Source organism: Caretta caretta, chromosome 1 (assembly GCF_965140235.1).
Source record: "Caretta caretta isolate rCarCar2 chromosome 1, rCarCar1.hap1, whole genome shotgun sequence".
Taxonomy (NCBI): domain Eukaryota; kingdom Metazoa; phylum Chordata; order Testudines; family Cheloniidae; genus Caretta; species Caretta caretta.
This window is the reverse complement of record NC_134206.1, coordinates 182,182,673-182,203,938: the sequence shown is the minus strand read 5'-3', so window position 1 is coordinate 182,203,938 and position 21,266 is coordinate 182,182,673. Positions and strand designations below refer to the sequence as shown.

General features: G+C 38.0%; 1 protein-coding gene across 3 annotated transcripts in view; it reads left to right on the top strand.

The window, feature by feature from the left end:
* The window catches only part of GBE1 (1,4-alpha-glucan branching enzyme 1), a 281,100-nt gene that overhangs the window by 223,851 nt on the left and 35,983 nt on the right, over positions 1-21,266 (top strand). For all 3 annotated transcript variants that reach the window (XM_048868880.2, XM_048868889.2, XM_075117745.1), the window contains 2 exons: positions 10,444-10,628; positions 11,913-12,043. In XM_048868880.2, the coding sequence (XP_048724837.2) occupies positions 10,444-10,628; positions 11,913-12,043 (316 nt within the window). The remainder of the gene's footprint in view (positions 1-10,443; positions 10,629-11,912; positions 12,044-21,266) is intronic.

Below are 21,266 nucleotides of genomic sequence, written 5' to 3'. Positions count from 1 at the left end.
CTGTTCCAGTTAAATACATTCAAAGAGCTGCCTTAAGTAGCTTTGGTACTACAGCAACAACCCCAAAAAAACCCACCCCCGACAATAGTTGTCCTTTAATTTTTATTTTACATTGTTTCAGAGCCAAAATATTTATATAACTTTTCTGAGCATTTGAGCTTCTTCTTTTTTGGGAGGGAGTCGAGGTCTTTCTTCCTCCTCTTCTATATTTTGTTTTTCTCATCCAAAAAATATCTGGCCCCATTGAAGCCAGTGGCAAAACTCCCCAATGATTTCAATAGGGCCAGGATTTTGCCTACAATATATTGATCAATAGACTTCCCTGGGTTTAACTCTCCCTTTTAGAATCCATTATCCATGAAATTATGAAATGCTAGATCAACATTTTGTATTGTGCGGTACATAGAAGGAAATATTTAGAATCTCTGTGGTCAAAACTTCAGTTCATAATATTTTTTCTCAACATCTATCACTTCTCTGTCTAAGACATTTGCAATTTAATAACATAAATGATGTGGAATGTTTCCACCATATGTTCTTTAATATTTCAGGACTCTCTAGAAAGTGAGTTTTAAATAATGTATGCTACATATCTACAGGTTTCAGAGTAACAGCCGTGTTAGTCTGTATTCGCAAAAAGAAAAGGAGTACTTGTGGCACCTTAGAGACTAACCAATTTATTTGAGCATGAGCTTTCGTGAGCTACACTTAAGTGAGCTGTAGCTCACGAAAGCTCATGCTCAAATAAATTGGTTAGTCTCTAAGGTGCCACAAGTACTCCTTTTCTTTTTGCTACATATCTAGGCACTAAAAGCAATGAAGACGTGTTAATTTGAAAGCCATTGCTGTTAGTAAGATGTGTTTCCACAAGGCATTATTTATTTGGAAATAATGGTCAGGACGCTGTTGTGGTATAAAAATGTCAAAGCAGCCCAAATAGTTCACATTGCTACTCTAATTCATAAATATTCCATATTGAAAATGTATGAGTAAAATAGCTTCTGAAGTATCTGCAGAAAGATTGGGGGAAGCTTTATTTGGGAAATTATTAGTCTGGACTCACTAAAATATTCTAATATAACTCTTTGCCCTTCATTATTAACAGTGAATATTATTATCTATGTCCCATTCTGACATCTAATGCTCTGCTGAATATTATTAACATAAAGTATTTGGTGATAGAAACCTCCAAATAAGTGTGTTAAAGTTGAAACAATCTTTTTTTTTTTTTAATTAAATGTTATTTTGCCATGTAGGTCTATTAAACTTTAAATGAGGCAGCCAAATTTTTGTTGCATCTGGGTTTATTGGGGAGTAGTAGAAGACACTCTGAATAATGTCTAGTCAGTGGAACAGCTGCTGTTGACTTCAATGGACTTTGGATCTGGCTTTGAGGGATTTTCTGCTATAGCTATGCCGAGTCTATTTTGCCATGTAAACAATCCTTAAGTCAGTGGTCCTCAAACTTTCCAGAGTACTGTACCCCTTTCATGAGTCTGTACCCCCAAGTTTCACCTCACTTAAAAACTACTTGCTTACAAAATCAGACATAAAAATGCAACAGTGTCACAGTACGTTATTACTGAAAAATTGCTTACATTCTCATTTTGTCTGTATGAAATTTTAATTTGTACTGACTTTGCTACTGCTTTTTATGTAGCCTATTGTAAAACTAGGCAAATATCTAGACGAGTTGATGTACCCTCTGGAGGACCTCTGAGTACTCCCAGGCGTAAACAGACCCCTAGTTGAGAACCACTGCCCTAAGTCACCTGGCGTCCCGACGTATAGACATTATATAGAGTATAGATTTCTCAACAGAATTTTTTGTACCTGGGCTGATAAAATGAATAGTGCAATTATAATTACCTGGAATATGAGGACTGAACACTTTTCCTGGCATGAGTTTTGGGGGTGGTTTTGTTTTTTAATTCCTATGCAAAGCCAGCTATGAAGTGGCTCAGTGATAGGAGACGAATTAATCAGAAATAGAATATGAGAAACTGAAAAGGGATTGGGTGTAGGACAAGATTTTTTTTTTTTTTAGTGGGAGGGGGGAAGGAAAAACTTGTGATGGTATTGATTAAGACAATCTAATAACTTCTCCCCCAGTAGAGTCTGACAATGAAGGTAGAAATGGGAGGGCTAATAAATAATAATTCTTATACCACAAATGAGAAAACACAAAGCTTTTTTTTTTTTTTTGACTGCAGAAATCGTAGATTGGGGATGAGGGGAGAAGGGTGACTAGTGAATTTCAGATACATTAAAGACATGACAATGTCTTGTCCTGAACAATGTAGCACATTCGTCCAGTAAACTATTAACTATAACTTTCAGACTAAGTCTGATTTACACATGGGTGCACAAGAACCCCCAAGCAAGCTACACATACTTTTCAGCAGTGTTCAGTGCCCATAACTAGGATAGATAATTTAATGATGTCCACAACAAAAGCTGGAGAATTGCAAAATTTCATGTTTTGAGTTACCAATTCATAATGTGATTTGACTTAATCTGGTAAACAAGTTTAAATCAGTAACTAAAGCATGGGACTAACATTATTTATTAGAGCAAAAGGAGTTCAGAAAAAAATATAAAAATTGAAATAAAATATTTGGAAAATAATAGAAAGATGTATATTGGGGTAGGAGGAGAAAAACCCTCTATGGAAAGGACTCAAAGCTGTAGTAAGCAGAATAACTAGTTATACCTCTAGACCAGTAGTTCCCAAATTTGTTCCGCCTCTTGTGCAGGGAAAGCCCCTGGTGGGTCGGGCCGGTTTGTTTACCTGCTGCGTCCGCAGGTTCGGCTGATCGTGGCTCCCAGTGGCCACGGTTCGCTGCTCCAGGCCAATGGGAGCCGCAAGAAGTGGCGGCCAGTATGTCCCTCGGCTCGCACTGCTTCCAGCAGCTCCCATTGGCCTGGAGCAGCGAACCGCAGCCACTGGAAACCACGATCGGCCAAACCTGTGGATGCGGCAGGTAAACAAACCGGCCTGGCCCACCAGGGGCTTTTCCTGCACAAGCGGCAGAACAAGTTTGGGAACCTCTGCTCTAGACAGAAAAAGTTAAGGGAATGGCAACTCAGATCTGCAAAAACACAAGAGGTTAGAGTAGGGGAGCATGTGTTTTTCTGAAATATTTTTGCTGTAATGTATATCTACACACAATGTATGTTAAATATTTACATCATTCAACACATGAGACTAGTTTTCCACCATGCTCAAGAATAAAACAAAATAGTTTCTCAGATATGCAAACAGTTCTTTTGAATAAGAATGAGAACACTGATGTCCATCATACCAATAAGCAGAATTTACATCTAACAAAAGCAGAATAGAAGAATAACACAGAGAGAGAGAGAGAGGCTTTCCTACTACATTATAGGGTTTGGTGGTTGGGGGTTTTTTTGTTTGTTTGTTTTTTTTTCAAATTTTAGCAGAATTTGAAACTGTTGTTCCTTTTACCTTCTAAATCAAAAAATTTGGGAAGGCCAGGGAATCATTACAGGCTGAGAGAAATATCTTTAGTGTCTCTGTCTCTCATTTGCTAAATGGTTTTGTCGGAAATAGATTACAATGAATATGATTTGCAGAAAGTATTTTAGGAGTACTTGAACTTGAAAAGTGCTGTGATCAGCAAAATGTTTAAATTTAAAAAGAAAATTTAAGAATTGCGGACTGTAGTATATGTCAAAGAAATGAGACTCACTGGTAGAGGAGGGGAAGTGTTATAACATCTAAGTAGAATTAAACATTAGCTGCATTTATCTAAGCTGACACCCTGTGTACCAAAACATAGCGTGATGGGCTTTGAAATAGCCAGTATGTTAAACTGGAAAATAAGACTGATGGACCTTTTAACAGTAGAATAAATATTCGATTAATATGACATCTTGCAAGAGCACAGACTTCTAAGAATTCTTCAACAGGGGATAGAGACAGTAACCTGTGAAGTCTCTTGAATTTAAATATAGTCTTTGGTATGAGATACAGCAAATGGTCTGATAATGGTTTCTTTGCATTAACCTATGTATGCCTGCTTGCCTTTACTACTGAATGAAAAATACCACAGATCTGTCTGCTTTGACAAGTAAACATTTATTGTAAGTGACATGTATTTCAAAAGGATCTCCTTTGGAGGACAAAAGGTCAGTAACAAATAAATGCCATTTTTTAAAAAAGTATCAAAAGCAATAAAAGCCAATGTTCCATAAGCAGTTTTGTGTTGACAGTGTAATTGTGTGCACACATGTAGTTGTATATTATTTTTCTAGAGCTGGGCAGGGAACAGTTTTTCTGTCCCATCAAAATTTTTAAGACTTCAAAATGTTTTCCTTTTACATATTACACAAAAGAAAGATCTTTGTGGATATCTTTTTTTTGTGGGCGGGAGATGAAATCCCACACCCACACACCTGACAAACCAACTCACGGACCTAGAATAGGCAATAGTCCAGTTATTCGGGTATTGATCTATGATGTGAGAGACTCGGGTCCAAATCACTGCATCTAACACATGCAAGGTGAGTGCCCTGCCTGTTGGGCTATTAGTTATTCTGAGATGGGTCTCTTTCTTTGACCAGCAGTTCCAGTCTGGGCCTGCAAAAAAGTTATGTTCAAAATGACCTTCTCTCCAACAAAGTTATGGTTTTGATGAATCTGCATTTTCTGACAAAAAACCATTTTGCCAAAACATTTCTGAGTTTTAATTTCTTCAGTCCTTTTCTTATGTGGCTTTTTTATGTTTGATTCATTTCAAGGATTGTATTTCAGTATTAGCTCACATTATTAATTGGAATTTCCCCCTTTTTAAGCAATTTATTTTAATAAATCAAGGTATAATTTTAGATTATCTCCTTCAAATATGGACATAATTAACACATTCTTTGTACATAAGCAATTCATATTACTTAGGGTGTGGAACAGACACTATCCACATATAGAGATATGTAGATCTGACCCATAAGGCAAGCAAATATGTAGCTTCTAATTTGGGGTGAAAGACACAGTGATGGGACAATGCTGTGAGAACCCCCACTCCAGGCATAAGCTGCTCCCAGCTACTTGCAACTAAATGATACTAGCCAATATCTCTGGTCCCAGACACAACTCTAGGAACCTTCCTCTTGCAGTGTCTAATTAAGCCCGCTGGATGCTGCAAGCTTATATGAGTTCTTCAATGTAACAAAGAAATTGATATGTACCAGGCTGCTTATCCCAAGGGGAGTCTCTGACATGTTTCAAACCAAACACACTGCTTCAGGTAGAATAAACAAACACATTTATTAACTATAAAGATAGATTTCAAGTGATTATAATTCAAAGCATAACAAGTCAGATTTGGTCAAATGAAATAAAAGCAAAACTCATTCTAAGATCTTAACACTTTCAATGCCCTTACAAACTTAGATGCTTCTCACCACAGGCTGACTGGTTGCTCTTCAGCCAGCCTCACCGTTTGATCAGTGCTTCAGTCACTTGGTGTGGTGCCTGTAGATTTAGGTGGAAGAGAGAGGAAGAGCATGGCAAATGTCTCTCCCTTTTTCATGTTCTTTCTTCCCTCTTGGCTTTGCACCACCCACCCCACCTCTTTTTCAGAATCAGGTGAGCATTACCTCATCGCAGTTCCAAACTGACCAAAGGAAGGAGGGTGACTCCCTCGAGAGTCCAACAGATTCTTTTGTTGCTGTCTAGGGCAGCATCCTTTGTTCCTGTGAGGCTGGGCTGGGTTTGTTCCATACACACCCTGATGAGGTGTGAACTTCCTTTCAGCTCTTGTAGAGTTTTTTCCTGGACTTATTTTAAGCCATGAGGATACCTTTTTCAGCCTCATAATTATATGCATGAAATTATAACCTATAAGATTACTGTAACAATTACTATAACAACCATGCTCAGTGCATCATGAGCCTTCCAAAGACACCCAACATGAAAAACTTTGCATTGGATACTACACAATCATTTTATAAAGATGAACATGGGGGTGTAGGGTGTTTCCCCTGAGGTACAGATCATCACAGATAGTTCTTCTAATTTTGAGGGCCAGGAAGAAAAGTTATTAATCAATCCAGGCATATCTGTTCTCTCTACATCTTCCAGAATGATCTGCAAAGAAAGTGATTGGGACAGGAGAAAGCACCCTTGATGTATAAAGGGATGTGATGAATGTATGGATACATGTTGAGCAAGAGATGCAATGGAATAAAAAATACTGGGGGGGGGGAAGGATTAGCCAAAGGTGTGAAGGGGAGAGCCACTGACTAGATGGTACATGCAAAATATGTACTGTCAATAAAAAGCCCAGAGAAAAGGGAAAGGTGTGGCTTTTGCCTCAATTTAAAATATGAAGTAGATGAAAACAATTACTTACTCTTGTGAATAGGAGTCGTTTCACTGACTTAAGAGAGCACTGATTTAGACTCTTGGGCCCATGCTATTCAAAGGTACTTGGTTGTTGCTGCACTCAGCCTTGCAGCTCCTAACTGATTTAGGTGTCTAAACCTCATTTTCAAAAGGGGTTTAGGCACTTAGGAGACTTAGGCCTTTTGAAATTAAGATTGACACCTAAATCAGTTAGGCGTTGAAAGGTTCAGTACAGCAACAGCTAAATACATTTAAAAATCCAGGCCTACGTCTCTGGAGCAGAACATGTATTTATTTGACAGCTGCATTTTAAATTTTAGCTTCTTTTTTCACTGTTTGATTTTTACCCTTTTGGAGTGTTTATCAAGTAGTTTTTGCATCAAGGTTGTTTTTCTGTTTAAGAAATACAAAGTAATTGTCTTGCCACCATCTGCTTTGTACACCAAATATATCGTACAACAGTTTGGAGAGACCTGCTCTCCCAGTATTTGGGCCTAGACCCAAACCCTTTCACACACATTTTAAGGGGAGGTGACTTGGGAATTGACTTAAATGAGAGGGACTCCATGTGGGAGAAGAAGTCTGCCTGCATGGAGCTTATGACAGTGGCCTAAGCTGATATTACCATATTTTTAAGGAAATGTGGAGATGTTTTAGTTCTTTAAGTATACTAATTAACAGACTGGAACAGACTTGGTAACAAAAATGAAAAAAAAAAATTGATGTGTGAGACTTGTAGAATATTTTGATTTTATCTTACCAAGAGTATCAGAATGTCTAGAGAAAACGAGGATTAGGGTAGCAATCTTTTGAAATGTTTGTTTTCTGAAAAGGATGTCACGAGCTACAATATCTGACTTCACATACTTCAGAATTCCATTTAAAAAAAAAACAACCTTTTTACCATTTATGTAATTTTAAGTTCCCTTAAGCACTTATTCTATGCTACAATACATCGCTGCCCCCCTTTTTTGCAGTTATGTTGTGTGATCCCACAAAACTGCCCTTTTGTCTTATCAGTTTAGTCCTGCTCTTTAGGAGACGGCTGGTGTATAGAACTGCTATCAAAACTGTCTGAAAAGGAAAAAGATCAACACAATTTTAGCAGCCCCTTGGGCTTCAGCCAAGCACTAACCAGCACCAGCTAAAGATTGCAAAATAATTTATTTTGAAGGTTTAAATATATTTATAGTTTAATAAACAAATGCATCAATGGGTAAATTGACAGCACAGTGAATATGGCAGTAATGCACAGGTCCCGTTAGAATTGTGCAACTGATAATTTGTACACATCAGCTTATCCCTTGGTGTCAGGAAAGAAATGTATAATATCTACAGCATGTAGGCAATGGTGCACTTTAATTAATTCCTTGGTAAAATTATTATGCATTACAGTGTAGAGAAACAAAGCAAAAACATTCACTAATCAAAATGTTCAGTTAACAGAGCTTTTTTTCCCCGATTAGTTTCATTGTCTTGCATTGCATCACTTATACCAGTTGGCTTGTTGTCAGTTTATAATTTGGACCTTCATATCAAACAGCAAAAAATTAATTACAGGAAAAGAAATCTCAATAGTACTTCTGTGCGTAGAGGTTTTCACAATTACTCAAACATGAATATTGCTGTATGTAGAAGAAATGAAAACTGGAGGGGGTGACCTAGCATATACTTTACTGGAACCATTCATTTTAATATACTTTAGTAATTTCCCTTCTCCAAAACGCAGATTTTAAACCTCTTTTCCCATACATAGAGATTCCTTAAAATATTGAAAAGCTTCTCAGAACTTTTGTATGTGGTATTAAGATTGCAGTAGATTGATGTGACTACCGGACCACACAAATGCTATGAGTTCCTATGCAGGCCATATGCTGCCTTTATTTATAGTTACCCCTGGTGTTCACATAGTGCTTAAAGATCTACCCTCCCCAGAACCCAGTTAGGACAACTAATGATCAGGCTCATGGTCATTAAGACAATGTCAGTCGAGCTGTAAATAATTTTGAGGGCACCATGAAACCTGAACAGGTCTCCTGGTCTTAGTGATGAACTGTCCACCACAGAGAACAAGAGAATTTCCTACCATTTCCACCTCTTCCCAAATCCCTTTATTAAAAAAAAAAAAAAAAAAAGGGGGGGGGGTGGGAGGACTCTCCTGTTTCAGCTACCAGAATGCACCTGATACAAGAATAATGGGAAAGGCTGGGGTCCACCTGTACCACCTCTGGCAAATAGCAGCATTGCCATCAGCAATTCCATGTGGTGTAGAAAATCCAAAAACACAAATTATTATTTAAATTAAAAGAATATGATGGCTGGGAGATCTGTCCCTCACTTACTAAGGTCATGCATAGCATTATCCCAGTCCTGGTGGTGTACTAACTCCCATAGTCTTTGTGACCCTATCCAGAGTCTTTGAAGGAATGTGTGAAAATGACATAAAAGGAATTACTGAAATTTCGCCAAACATCTACACAAGCTCTAGTATATACCGTGTTTTGGTAGGGTGGCAGGGAGGAGGAAACCAAACGATCTCCTGGATACTTAGTCTATATGTGCAGCAACATCATCTGCATTCCACAGTATGTGACACCAGGAAGGCCTGGAGGACATTTCCAAGGGTGGCAGATGTTAATGTGGGTTATCAAACAGGCTTGTGTGAATTTTCATGGTTCAGGCTATAGGAACATTAGTTTGGTCAAAGAAATGATTAAAAGAAAAAAGAGACAACTACAAAAAATATATAGGAAACTCTCTTGCAATATTACCTGCATTAGAGATGTGCAAACACGTGGCAAATTGAATTTCATGTTGACAAACATAACCATTACATTTCACATTCGGCTTAAAACCATGAACAAAAATATGAAATAAATGGATCAGAATCACAGCAGGACTTTGACGATGACCTTGGAATAATAGCGGACTGCACACAAACTGTGTTGACAATATGGTGAGGAAATTAAAAAAAGATACTGAGGTACTGTTATAAAAGAGAATATGCATCGAATCAAATTTAATATTCTCTTTTAAGAGCCAAATTAGGATATTCTCCAGCTGCGATCTCCCTATTATTTAAAAGATTTTGGAGCACATGGAATGGTATAGTGAAAGATGGCCAAAAAAAACCCCAACCATTAAAAGTCAGTTACTACATGTGCTGTGAAGGCAGGCAAGGAAATCAAAATCTGTCTATTTAAGGATAAAGTAAACAACACTGGAATATGAATATATAGATATAGTTAGTTATAGATACTATTGAATGTGTTAGACAATAAGACTTCAGGTTAGTGTTTCCACATTCCGAAATAGGAGAGAGTCCATACAAATCTCGACATTCAATATTTCTAAAAGAAACAAAAAGACCAGTAGTTGGTCCTTTTTTGAAACAGACAAAACAGATCATGAACCGAAAGGGCTAACAAGGAAAGGGGAATTTAATATAGTGTAGAAATTCAATAAAAGGTTAGGTAACTTGTTGAAGACAGGAGGGTTTTTATAAAGTGGGTTTTATATCCTTTTGGTGGACTATATATCATTTTTGATACCTGTTTGTTTTTATGACATCTTTTGGGTAACATGAGAAGCTGGATAATCTTGCTTTGTAAAGTCAGTCTTAACATCAAGCAGTCAGCTATGATATATAAGGTAAGAGTGGACTTTAAGAAAACATTTGCTCTTCCATGACAAAAGAGTTTCCAATTATTAAGACAAAAATCAAGTGTAGTTTCTGGACTGTGGTATGCATAAAGGTAGCTCATATTTGGGACAGAATTACCCTTTCATTACTCTATCACGATTACTCTGTCACTTGTCTCTCCATCTCAAGTGAGAATTCACCTCTCACAGAATGTCATGCTTGATTGTCATCTTAGCGCTCACTGAGCTGACAATTTACCACCAAAAAAAAAAAAAAAAAGCTGAAGGCTTTTTAAATCTAACTTTGAAACAAAAACAGAGAATGAAGCAGGTGACTACAGTGCTGGAGACAATGTATGCTCAGGTTTCCAGTATCTCTTAATCATGTCTATGTATATTTCTTACCATTTCCTAATGAATATTTTTAAATACAGGTAATGAATTTGGGCATCCAGAATGGTTAGACTTCCCCAGAAAAGGAAACAATGAGAGTTACCATTATGCCAGGAGACAGTTTCATTTAGCCGATGATCACATTCTTCGCTATAGATTCCTAAATGCATTTGACAGAGATATGAATAAATTGGAAGAAAGATTTGGCTGGCTTGCATCTCCCCCGGTAAGCTATGTACGCTAAATGTTATGGTTTGGTCACCACTAGTGTACATGTTCAGAATTACAAGAATATAAAATCTATATGCAAAAATTTTAAACGGCACTTTATTATGCACTGTAATGCCCTGTTACATATTTCAGATTGTCAAAACATGTCACTGAAATCTCTTCTGCAGATAATGAAAATCTGGAACAGTGTCCTGTTTACTTTCACAGGGAGCTTTTTCTTATTATTTTTGCTTCTTCATTTAGAAACTTTAATTCAGATTGGTTAAAGCAAATAATAAACTCTGCCAATTGAAAAATTGCTTTGGAAATGTCTTAATTATTTTGACAATTTCTTTTCATGTCAATAATTAGTCTGTCATCAGGAAAACACTTTCCATGTAGTGTATTTTATGTTATAGTCTCCTGAACTTCAAACTGTCAATGCTATATTTACAGTTATACCTGCATATTGTATTGTACTGCTTTTGTTATAAAACTGACAGACTAGTAGACTTTCTGTAGTTTCTCAATGTTAAATAAGTTATAGATTGCATTATAGCTTTCGCACACATACTAAGTATATTCTGTTCGGAATCCTTTCTCTTTAAAGGACCGTTTGAAATGGCCATGTAGTTATTTTCTTTGGTGTGTGGCTTTAACAAACAGAGCAAAGGTATTACATATGGAATAGTTTTTTGTTGCAGGTCCTACATATCCTAGCATGGTTGATCACCAATGCCATTTTCAGCACTAAGGGGCAAATAATGATCCAACCCCGTATCACATTATGCAATACAAAAAAGCATCCTCCTTATTTCAAATCTTCTGTTCAACTTCTAAATGACCCACAGTGGCAGGGATGCTGATCCAGACTAGAAAGAGTTGGTGCCTTTTTTTAAAACTAAAGGACGTTCACAGACATTTTTGGGAAGAAGCGTGTGTGGACGCTGATGCATAATTTATCTTTGCCTCAAAAAAATTCTCATCAGGTGTCTTTTTTTTTTTTTCAGTTGTCACTGTAAAATGTATATTTAACTTTTATTCCACCTTTTTCTTTTATATCTTACTTAGCTGTTTAAAAATTAAACATAGTTTTCTGATCTGAAATCTTATATGAAGTTATATACCCTGTGAGAGAGTTCATGGTTTAAAGCTGTATTGGTACCAGAGTTAATCTTTTTGTCAGTTTTGCTTTTAGTTAAATTCAAGCAAAGTTGCAATGTAACTTCCTATTGTAGTGCATTTTAATTACAAATAAGGAATGTATTATTTTTGTAACAACTATCTATTTTCTTCCCAGGCTTTTGTGACTGAAACTCATGAATCAAATAAGGTCATCGTATTTGAGAGGGCAAATCTAATTTTTATATTCAATTTCCATCCATCTAAAAGTTATGCTGAATACAGAGTGGGTGCTGAAACTCAAGGAAAATATCCTTTCATTTACTATTCTGCTTGGTCATAGAAGTTCAAAGCTTACCTTTAACTTTATTTTTAACTTGAATACAAACTGTAATGAAAAGGTAAGAAATAATGTTTTGTTTACTTTTTTATATCCACATAACAAGCTTACATTGTTTGATATTGTATAGTATACAGTAAACACACACTGTAAAGTGAATGTAGATTCCTAACTATACTTACTTACGATCATCCAGCAGGAAGTGCAAGTAGAAGTAGCAGTTTGAGAACGTGTTCAGTTCTTATTCTAATGCCCTGTTTTTAGTATGTGCTAAGTTGTTGTTGTTGTTACTACAGTATGGAAACTGAGCCACTAGATGGTTGGGAGGAGCCGCCCCACACTGTAGTCCTGGTTAGGCCTTGGCCGGTGAGTCAGAACACAGCTTCTGTGTCTGACAAATTTGCTTTGTGAACTTGGGCAAATTACTCCATTTACCTGTGTATTGGTTACCCATATGTGTAAAATTATGCTAGTCTGTGCTACCTGATTTTTCATAAAGTCCTTTGAGGTCTGCAGATGGAAAACAACAAATTCTTAATAAGCCCATTTTAAAGATTGCAAAATTCAAACAGAAAGTTAGTCTGACTAGACTGGCAGGCCCTGTGTTGCAATGGATTAGACCTTGGCCTGCAAGCCAAATGACCTGCAGATTTGCAGTGTAATTTTATGGATATCTACCATAGTTGTAAGCCATAATTAAATCCAAAACCTGAATATTAGCTTAGTCATTCCTTGTTTCCAAGCTCCTCAGATTCCAGAGGTTCAGTACTCAAACCTACTTTCGGACTGGTATGAATTACCAGTCACTGTTTTAAAAATTACTGAGGTGTTCAGTTTAGAGTTTCTATTCCCAAGCATTTTTAGCTGGTTTTGTTAAAAACTGCTTAATTTGAACTGATTCCCATAGTTCCCGTGTACTGTAGTTCTGTATTCAATGTAACACTCTTTGTTGTTGTTTAATGGTCAAGATTTTAAAAGATGAGTACTACTCACAGTAACTCCAAACTCTGCCCCTTCCTGTTGGTATCAGGTCCTTCCTCAAAATGGGTGGGGTACTGTCATCAAGTACTTGTGACACTATCCTGGCTTCCTTTAAATTTATAAACAACATTTCTTTTATGGCCAATCTTTTTTCATGATTCCTGAAGGTCTGTAGAAATATTTTCTTCTTTTTTCATTGTCAGTGTCCTTTGTTTCACAAACTGAATTTATTTTTTTCAAGCCTCTCAAAAAACATTTCTGTATTTATTTATAGTATTAGTAGCTCCTTTCTCATTATAAATAGTACATTGACTTGTACTCATAGAATCCGGGGTGTATTGCTTCTGTTCCTGCTCGGCTGCTGTATATGACAACAGTTATACAGGAAATTCCACAGCTTCCAGTCACTCGTTTTAATGTGCAAGTCCACATGAGTTTCAATAACTTGGTCCCTTGCTAGTTTGTCTTGAACATCTAGGCAGGTTCAGGACCATATTTTGGCTTCAGGCACAGTCAAAGGAAATTTGATTTGTTTTGTTTTTTTTTAATTCAAGCAAATATTCATGGCAAATTTGTTTTGAGTTATTCATCCAATGCTAGCATTTTCTCCAGTCTCTTTTTTTAGTTGGTTTTGGTTGTGCGCACGAATGTGTGTGTTGGGCTTTACACATTTATTTTGACTCTGGAAATCATTGGGATTTCATAAAGTGAGAATAGCTCAAGCATATGAAAAACATAATTTGTTATAAAAAGGACAAGAACAGAGATGATTTACTTTGCACTTTTATCTGGTAAGTGTTTTTTTTTTAATGAGAGAATCCCATTGCGCAAGGCACACTCCTGCCTGTTAACTGTGTGTGTTTGTCTGTGTCTCTCTCTGTGTGGACAATTGAGGCTTAGTGCCAAGTACACCTCTGATCAAGCGAGGCTGTCATTTAGATTCCGAATTAAAGCTTTTTCATACTGTAGTCTGCGGAGATAGGAAGAAGGAGGTACGCATCAGGACCATAATTGGGCCCAGGGTGATCACTACTTCCCACCACCCAACACAGATGTAATGATGTTGAGTAGTGCCCGTATAAGAAAAATTAAAGCTACTAGTTATTCCTCAAAAAAGGTTTTTAATGATTTTTTACTATAAAGACAGCACAGGCAAAATACGAAAAGCAAAAACAAAGACCAGCATTGAATAAGAATTAATATAAATGGCAGGTTATACTGAAGAAAAGCACAAGTACGTGTAATATTGTGGACCATTTAGGAGTTTTTGAACAGTGACTTTACATAGGCTGGTCCTGGCAGGTTATAACAGAAGCACTGAAGACAAGCATAAGTAAAGCTATTATTTACCGGTTATATATTTTTGGTGGCAGGATATACCAAAAACAAGCACAACTACACGTACAAGGAGCTAATGGACAACAGCCTTGCATGCATCCGCTCGGGCTATTTGAAAGACAAGCACAAATACATGCAAAGCTATTATACGCCAGCCACTTACAATTGATTTTACACTATAGTATTGATACAACTAAGGTCAAATCATCTCAAGCAACCAGACTTCTCTACTTCATAATCTTACCTGCATTTGTTCAAAAATACGTTACCCTTTAGTCAGCCATTTTCCGCACTGGCCAGGTACAGACAGTAGAGAAGTGCACGTCCCTTTGGTTTAGGGGGTGTGGGTTAGATTTCCCTTATGACCAAGCACACACTTGGTTCTGTGCCTTCGTAGTTTTTATCTGGTCTGACAGCCGTGTTTTAAAACGGACCGATCAATTAGGGTGGGCCACATTGTTAATGTGGTTAGTGTGGTTGCCCTAATTGTATAATTTATGCATACTTATTTTTCAGGAGCCAGTTGTTCGTTAATGGTATCATTTAGGCCTATGTATTTTTTGTAACCAACTGAGTTTTAAATGTGGGTAATGTGCGTTTGATAAGTACATAGGAGTCAGCATAAAAAGTTATTTGATTGCAGCGCGTTTCGACCACAAGCTTAAGCTTAATTTTGCAAGGCTTGCTTTTTGAAGCATACGGAAGTTTGAGGCCTAACATTGACAATACTTTTGCTTGACAATACTGTTGTACAATTTAATCACATAGTCTAGTACTAGTCTCTTTACATTTAAGCCTATTTTAATTTTTTTCCTAGTGGATTTGCTTTTCTGAAAGACGCTATTTTATGTATTTTCCCCTAAAATGTGGTTCTTCTGGTTCATAACACTTCTCCCAAACCATGATAAATTTGATCTGTCTCCTCTGCTAGGAATTCGGGTCACTCAGTGCTGCTGCAGGGCTACTCATCTGCAAGACAGTCTGTCCCTTACTTCCACTGGGCAGAAGTTCTGCCTCTCTCTGCTGAATTAGGTCAGGAGTTGATGCTCTCCCGCTGTATTGTGCTATGTTGAAAACTGGAGTTTTTGAATAATTTTTTGAATAGTAGTGACCATTTTTTTGTCTGTATCAATTCTCTGCTTCCCTTCCTGCTGCTTCATCTTTATCTCTTAGGGTACTCCAGTGCAAGACTTCCCTTCTAAGCTCCCTGTAACCAGCCTCTGCTGCTCTAACACCTATGGCAGAGCTGTCTAAGAAACAGAAGCAAGTCCATAAATTACACCATTTGCTAATACAATAGAGAGTGAACTATGGCCCTCTTGCTCTCAGCCTGATTAGCTTTGGGTTTCTGGGTCTCATCAAGACTGTGGCTCCCTCTTTTCTGTGCTCTGTGGTTCTAAAGCAGACAAAAGGAATGCACAGCACCACCTATGCTCAGGCAGAGATTCCCAGCAGGAGGACAACCACAAACAGCCTTCTCACAAAGCAGGCCCGTTTTTTACAGATCCCAAGAGCCAAGGGAGTCTTTCACAGCCATTCCAAAGGTAAACATGGCAGTTGCTTACCTAGGCAAGGTCATGGTGATCTCTCCAGAGAATGACTTCTTTCACAAGGACAATGTTGGAGAAGTTTCAGAGTAACAGCCGTGTTAGTCTGTATTCGCAAAAAGAAAAGGAGTACTTGTGGCACCTTAGAGACTAACCAATTTATTTGAGCATGAGATGCTCAAATAAATTGGTTAGTCTCTAAGGTGCCACAAGTACTCCTTTTCTTTTTGCGAATGTTGGAGAAGTTAGAGTATCTTGTGAAGGGGCTTTGAGGCCTCCGTTGCAGGTCTGAGAGCCTCACTTCCCACCACCTGTTTCACAAGCACCACTATGTTCTGGTGTTTCTCCTAAAGAAAATATTCCTAGTCATAGCCTTTGTCATAGATATATTATTAAACACACTGTGTTAAACTGCATGCTCTGTGACTTCTTGTACAGTGATAATCTTTAAATGACACCTTGGACAGCAGACAGTTACTCTGAGCAGATCCTGTGCACATCTAAATTTTGGTTCCATTCCGTCTGCGGAAAAGCTGGGTGAGATTGTATCAGTAAACAATGGCAGATGAAGAGTATCTCATCTTCCTTCAGAAAAGCATAACTAAGACGATGGTTCTCCTCTCTCCACTTCTCAAACCAAAAATGCCAAAGTAGAGAGCTAGAATTAAGCCTAAACATCTCAACAGGTTCCACAGAGAGCTCAGCAGGAATTGTATAGTATGTTTCACTAGCCAGGCATGTATCAGTGTGGCAGAATCTCCCATTTTCGGGAAACCTGGGCTCAGTGAATCTTGAACAGATGGATGCTAGAATTAATATGGCACAGGGATTTGTTGGAACACTCCCAGAACTGAAAGGCCCCTGAGAGCTATTCATACTCTGTTCAGTTGCAAGAGATCAAACAAGGCAATAGTGGGCACACTAGTGGAGAAGGGTCACTGGATGCCAGCAGTGTTTTAAGCACTGTCAATTAGACATGCTCTAAGTAGTGCTACTGTACACAGGGCTTAAAACACTATGGGTAGCCGGTGGTCAATCTATACTGGGGCTACATAATACATATGTGCTGGTAGAACCAGTGTTCGTCAAGGTGAGGGAAAAAATTCCAGAATTTCCTTCAGTGTAGATAAAGCTGTGAAAAGTCTTTTGGGCTTTTCAGTTCTAGAGGAGTTACGCTTATTTTTGGAGCTTTATGTCAAGGGTATAAACTATTTTATTAGCCAAGCAAGTCAATGGGAAGCCCTTATTTATACTCTGTATAGCCAGAGGAGATATAAATTATATGCTTTGATTTCTTTTAGGAGCATTTAAAATATTGTTAGCTTAGATTTTTTTTTAAACCATTAATCAACAAAAATAGCTGACTTGGACAGTTTATGGGTAAAAAAAAATCACAAAAAGCAGCTTATTTTCTCCTTTTCTATTTTAACTGAATCTTTTATAGTAGTCTAACATTTATTTTATATGTATTATGTAGAAATGTTTTTAATGCCAATTTTAAATGAAATAGTTCTGCATGTTAACAGCTTATATACTTCTACTCACTTATCCTAACCTTCTTTATCTCCTCTCGTCAACTACCCAAAATCCTGACTTTTAGGCTTCAGTTCTTAAAATTACTTTTTAAGGGGGAATAGCTTTTTTCATAATTTTTGTTCTGCAATTAAAGCCATGGATTTTTGGATTCAGTTTTCTAGTAAAACACTTTACCCATAGATAGGTGTGTAAGAAAATATATTTGGGGTTCTATAAATTGGAAATGTTTTCATGCTTTGTTTTTATCTAGAAATGCTGTTATAGCTATGTATTTTCAATTTAAAATGTCATTTAGGAGTTTTTCAATCTTCTGAACATTTCTTCCACTAACCATCCCTTATTCTTCATTTGGAACTTCAGTGTGAAATGCAAGTACTTAAGAACTTGATGATGAATTTTGAAAGCCAATGGGTGTTCATTTTGGCAGTCTCAATAGAGAGGTCTAGAATTGAATAGGCTTGATGAGTAAAATGTTCTCACCCACCGATTCAGTTCTTCCAGAACCAGATTGAGGTATGTTGCTGGGAAGTGTAAAGAAGCTTATACTACCCATTTGTATGTTAGTGTTTGGTTAGAGGACTAGATGAATGCAATGTCCTTTCTGGCTTCATAAACTATATATCTGTGATTGTGCTACAAAAGTCCATCAGCTTTTACATGCACCAAGTTTAAATTTATTAAATAGGTGATTTGGGGTTATATTATTGTCACAGAGTATATTGTTCATTTGTGTATGAAAGGTTAGAAATCCTGCTATAAGTTCTGCATGCATCCAGAGGTCACCTACTAAGAGCTCACTGAAGGGTTAGCTGCAATTTTAACAATGAGATTGGCACCAAATTATGAAACGTTGTGGTGCAGTGTGAATCTCTATTAGCTCATCTATCCCTAAATAAAAAAATGTGGGTTTTCCCCCTCTATTCATGTTTTTCTGTCATTGCAAGTTCTCATTTACTGCTGAAGATTAGGTAGAAAAAACAGAATTTTAATGTTTCCAGGAGAAATGGTTATTTAATTAGAAGCTTTTGGCATGAAAGTATCAAAGCATTTACAAGCTAGAGTGAATGAATACTAAAGTGTAGCATGTTCATTGTGGGCATGGATTTAGGAGGAATAACAATAGTTGAAGTCAAAAATGTAGATAAGCAAATAAAATTAGATGTGACCTGAAATCTCAGGAATATTACCAGTAAAATGCTGCAAGATGTATTTTTTTTTCAAATGCAAATTCAGGCTCTCTGACATTTGCAACCTGCACCTAGAGCTTCTAATGAGCAAATAAGGTCACTTGAATGAGTCACTGGAGTGTGATTGCTGAAGGCAAAGATGTTACTTTGTAGTTGCTTGGTTTGTAGACTGCTTTGAAGTGCAGTTATGTAATTGTCCCTGCCTATTAGAATTCATTCTTTATACAACAAATGAAGCCAAAGAACTTAATTTGGCATTTGGCTGATCCTAAATTCTATCAAGGTAGTTTATATGTTAAGGTCAATATCAATGAATAAAAAATACAGCATACAAATATGGGAATGTATCATGTAAAACTTGGATTTGGAGTGAAAAAGGCATAAGATTCTAATAACATGAATCTATTTGATATTGAAAAGGTGCATGCTATTTCCTACTTTCTATTTGATACTGTAAGTGAAAGGAAGAAACATTTCTATTTGAAATTATATTTAGTAAATTGTGCCATTTTAGAAGCAGTTTTTATAAGAGGTGGACAATTTGGACTAACACATTTTTCCTGTCTAATTTGCTTCAGGTTGGAGACGGATGGATAATCAACATCTGGGTCAGTCTCCCTTAGCTATGAGACTCCCATCAGACTTTTTAAAGTTAACATGGAATTGCTTTCCTAATTTTCTTTTGTTGAAATATTGTCACATTCTTCCTGCAGGTTAATGGTTATGACAGTTTAGTGCCCCAAGCTCCATTTTCAATAAAGTGCCTAAGGCTGTGTCTACACTATGCAGCTTTTAACGACACGGCTGTGCTACTGCAGCCATGCCGCTAAAAGGCACGCTGGGTAGCTGCTATTTGTCGGCAAGAGCAAGCTCTCCTGCCGACAGAAAACTTCCACCCACAACAAGCGGCATTAACGGTGTTAGTGCTGTTCGCGCTGGTGCTTGTCGTCGACAAAAATTTTCGTCTTTCGAGGGGGTGGTTATTTAACAGCTCTGAACAACAAAAGTTTTGTCTCTTGCTTGCCAGACAAAGACAAAGCTTTAAGAGTTAACCTTTCCTCTACACAAGAGGAATTTGACAAAAAGTGCAAAGGGAAAAAGCAGTGAGGAAAATTGTTTCCTGTGTTTTAACTTATTGCATCGACTCTAGTAATTTCAAATTGACTTAGTATTTATTCATTTAACATATATAAGGTTGCTTTTTTTTATTTCAAAATATTTTTTGCCGCTGTTCTAGGTACTTACTAGATTCTCCTGAAGTACCCACAGGCTATAGAACAGCCCATTGTAATGACACAACTGATTAGCCAATCTTTTTTGAGCTGTGCATCAGCAGAGGTCAGGAACAGAATATTCTTATGTAACCCTTCTGCCAGGCCAAGTTGATAGCAGCAAGGGCCGGGTTCAGGACTCATCAAAACAAATGCAAAACTGGCTCGAGCCCCCACCCAGTGACCTGGGAAAATCTTACACACCCCCTGGGCACCTCAAAGAGGCAATACTTCCCCTCTCGCAAGCACAGAGTCTTGGTGTAGTAGAGAATCTTTAATAACATGAGGTAAACAACATCAGCATTAAATTGGGGAAACACCACAACTAGTGTTCATTAACCAAACCATGAGCAAAGACCCACCCCAGAAAAATTTGGCCACATCCTTTCCCTCGGGTTCTTGAGTCCCAGAACCCAAACGTCTCTTGAGTCCAGCAATCCACAAATCACCCAAAGTCCAAAAAGTCCAGCCCCAGAGTTCAAAAGTTCATCTGCAGAGTGTTACTCCCCAGTCTGGCTAAAATGTGCCTGTGTGTGGGGGAAAGAGGTAAGGGGCACCTTATGTGACCTGAAGCTGACTGCCCCACAGGGCTCTGCTCTGCTACGCTGTCTCACGAACGGCTCTGCTCCACCACGACCGGCTCCGCTCTGCACAGCTCGCCATCTCACAAACAGCTCTGCTCAGCTCGCCGTCTCATGAACACACCGCTGTCTCACGAACAGCTCCGCTCTACCACGACCGGCTCCGCTCAGCTCTCCGTCTCACGAACAAACCGCTGTCTCACGAACAGCTCCGCTCCACCACAACCGGCTCCGTTCTGCACAGCTCGCCATCTCACGAACAGCTCTGCTCACCCCGCCGTCTCACAAACAGCACCGCTGCACACTAGATCTTCCGGCTCCCCACTACTTGACACAGCGCTCAGTGATTTCAGCTCTCAGTGATTTCAGCTCGTAGTAGTGGGAGCCTTAGTGCTGGTACACCCTAAGGCCAAAGTGAATGCAGCACAGTACCTGTAACAAGACTCTTAACAGACCCAAAATTAGCTCTGACATTCCACAGTGGAGAGAGACAAAGGTGCAATTGGTGCTTCAGGCCCTCACAAAGGGGCCTACACCACCAGGCACTAATACCTGTCTCAAGTCTCTCTCAATTCACAGAGTTTTGGAACCCATGTCCCTTGCCTAGCGAGTGCTACTCAGTTGATGTTGAGTCCCTCCATCATAACAAAAGGCCAAGTACAGTTCCAAGCACAGTTCCCATAATCAGGGTAATAACAATTTATTCTTCCTGCCCCAATAACAGAGACACTGGGGATCCCACAACAGCCAA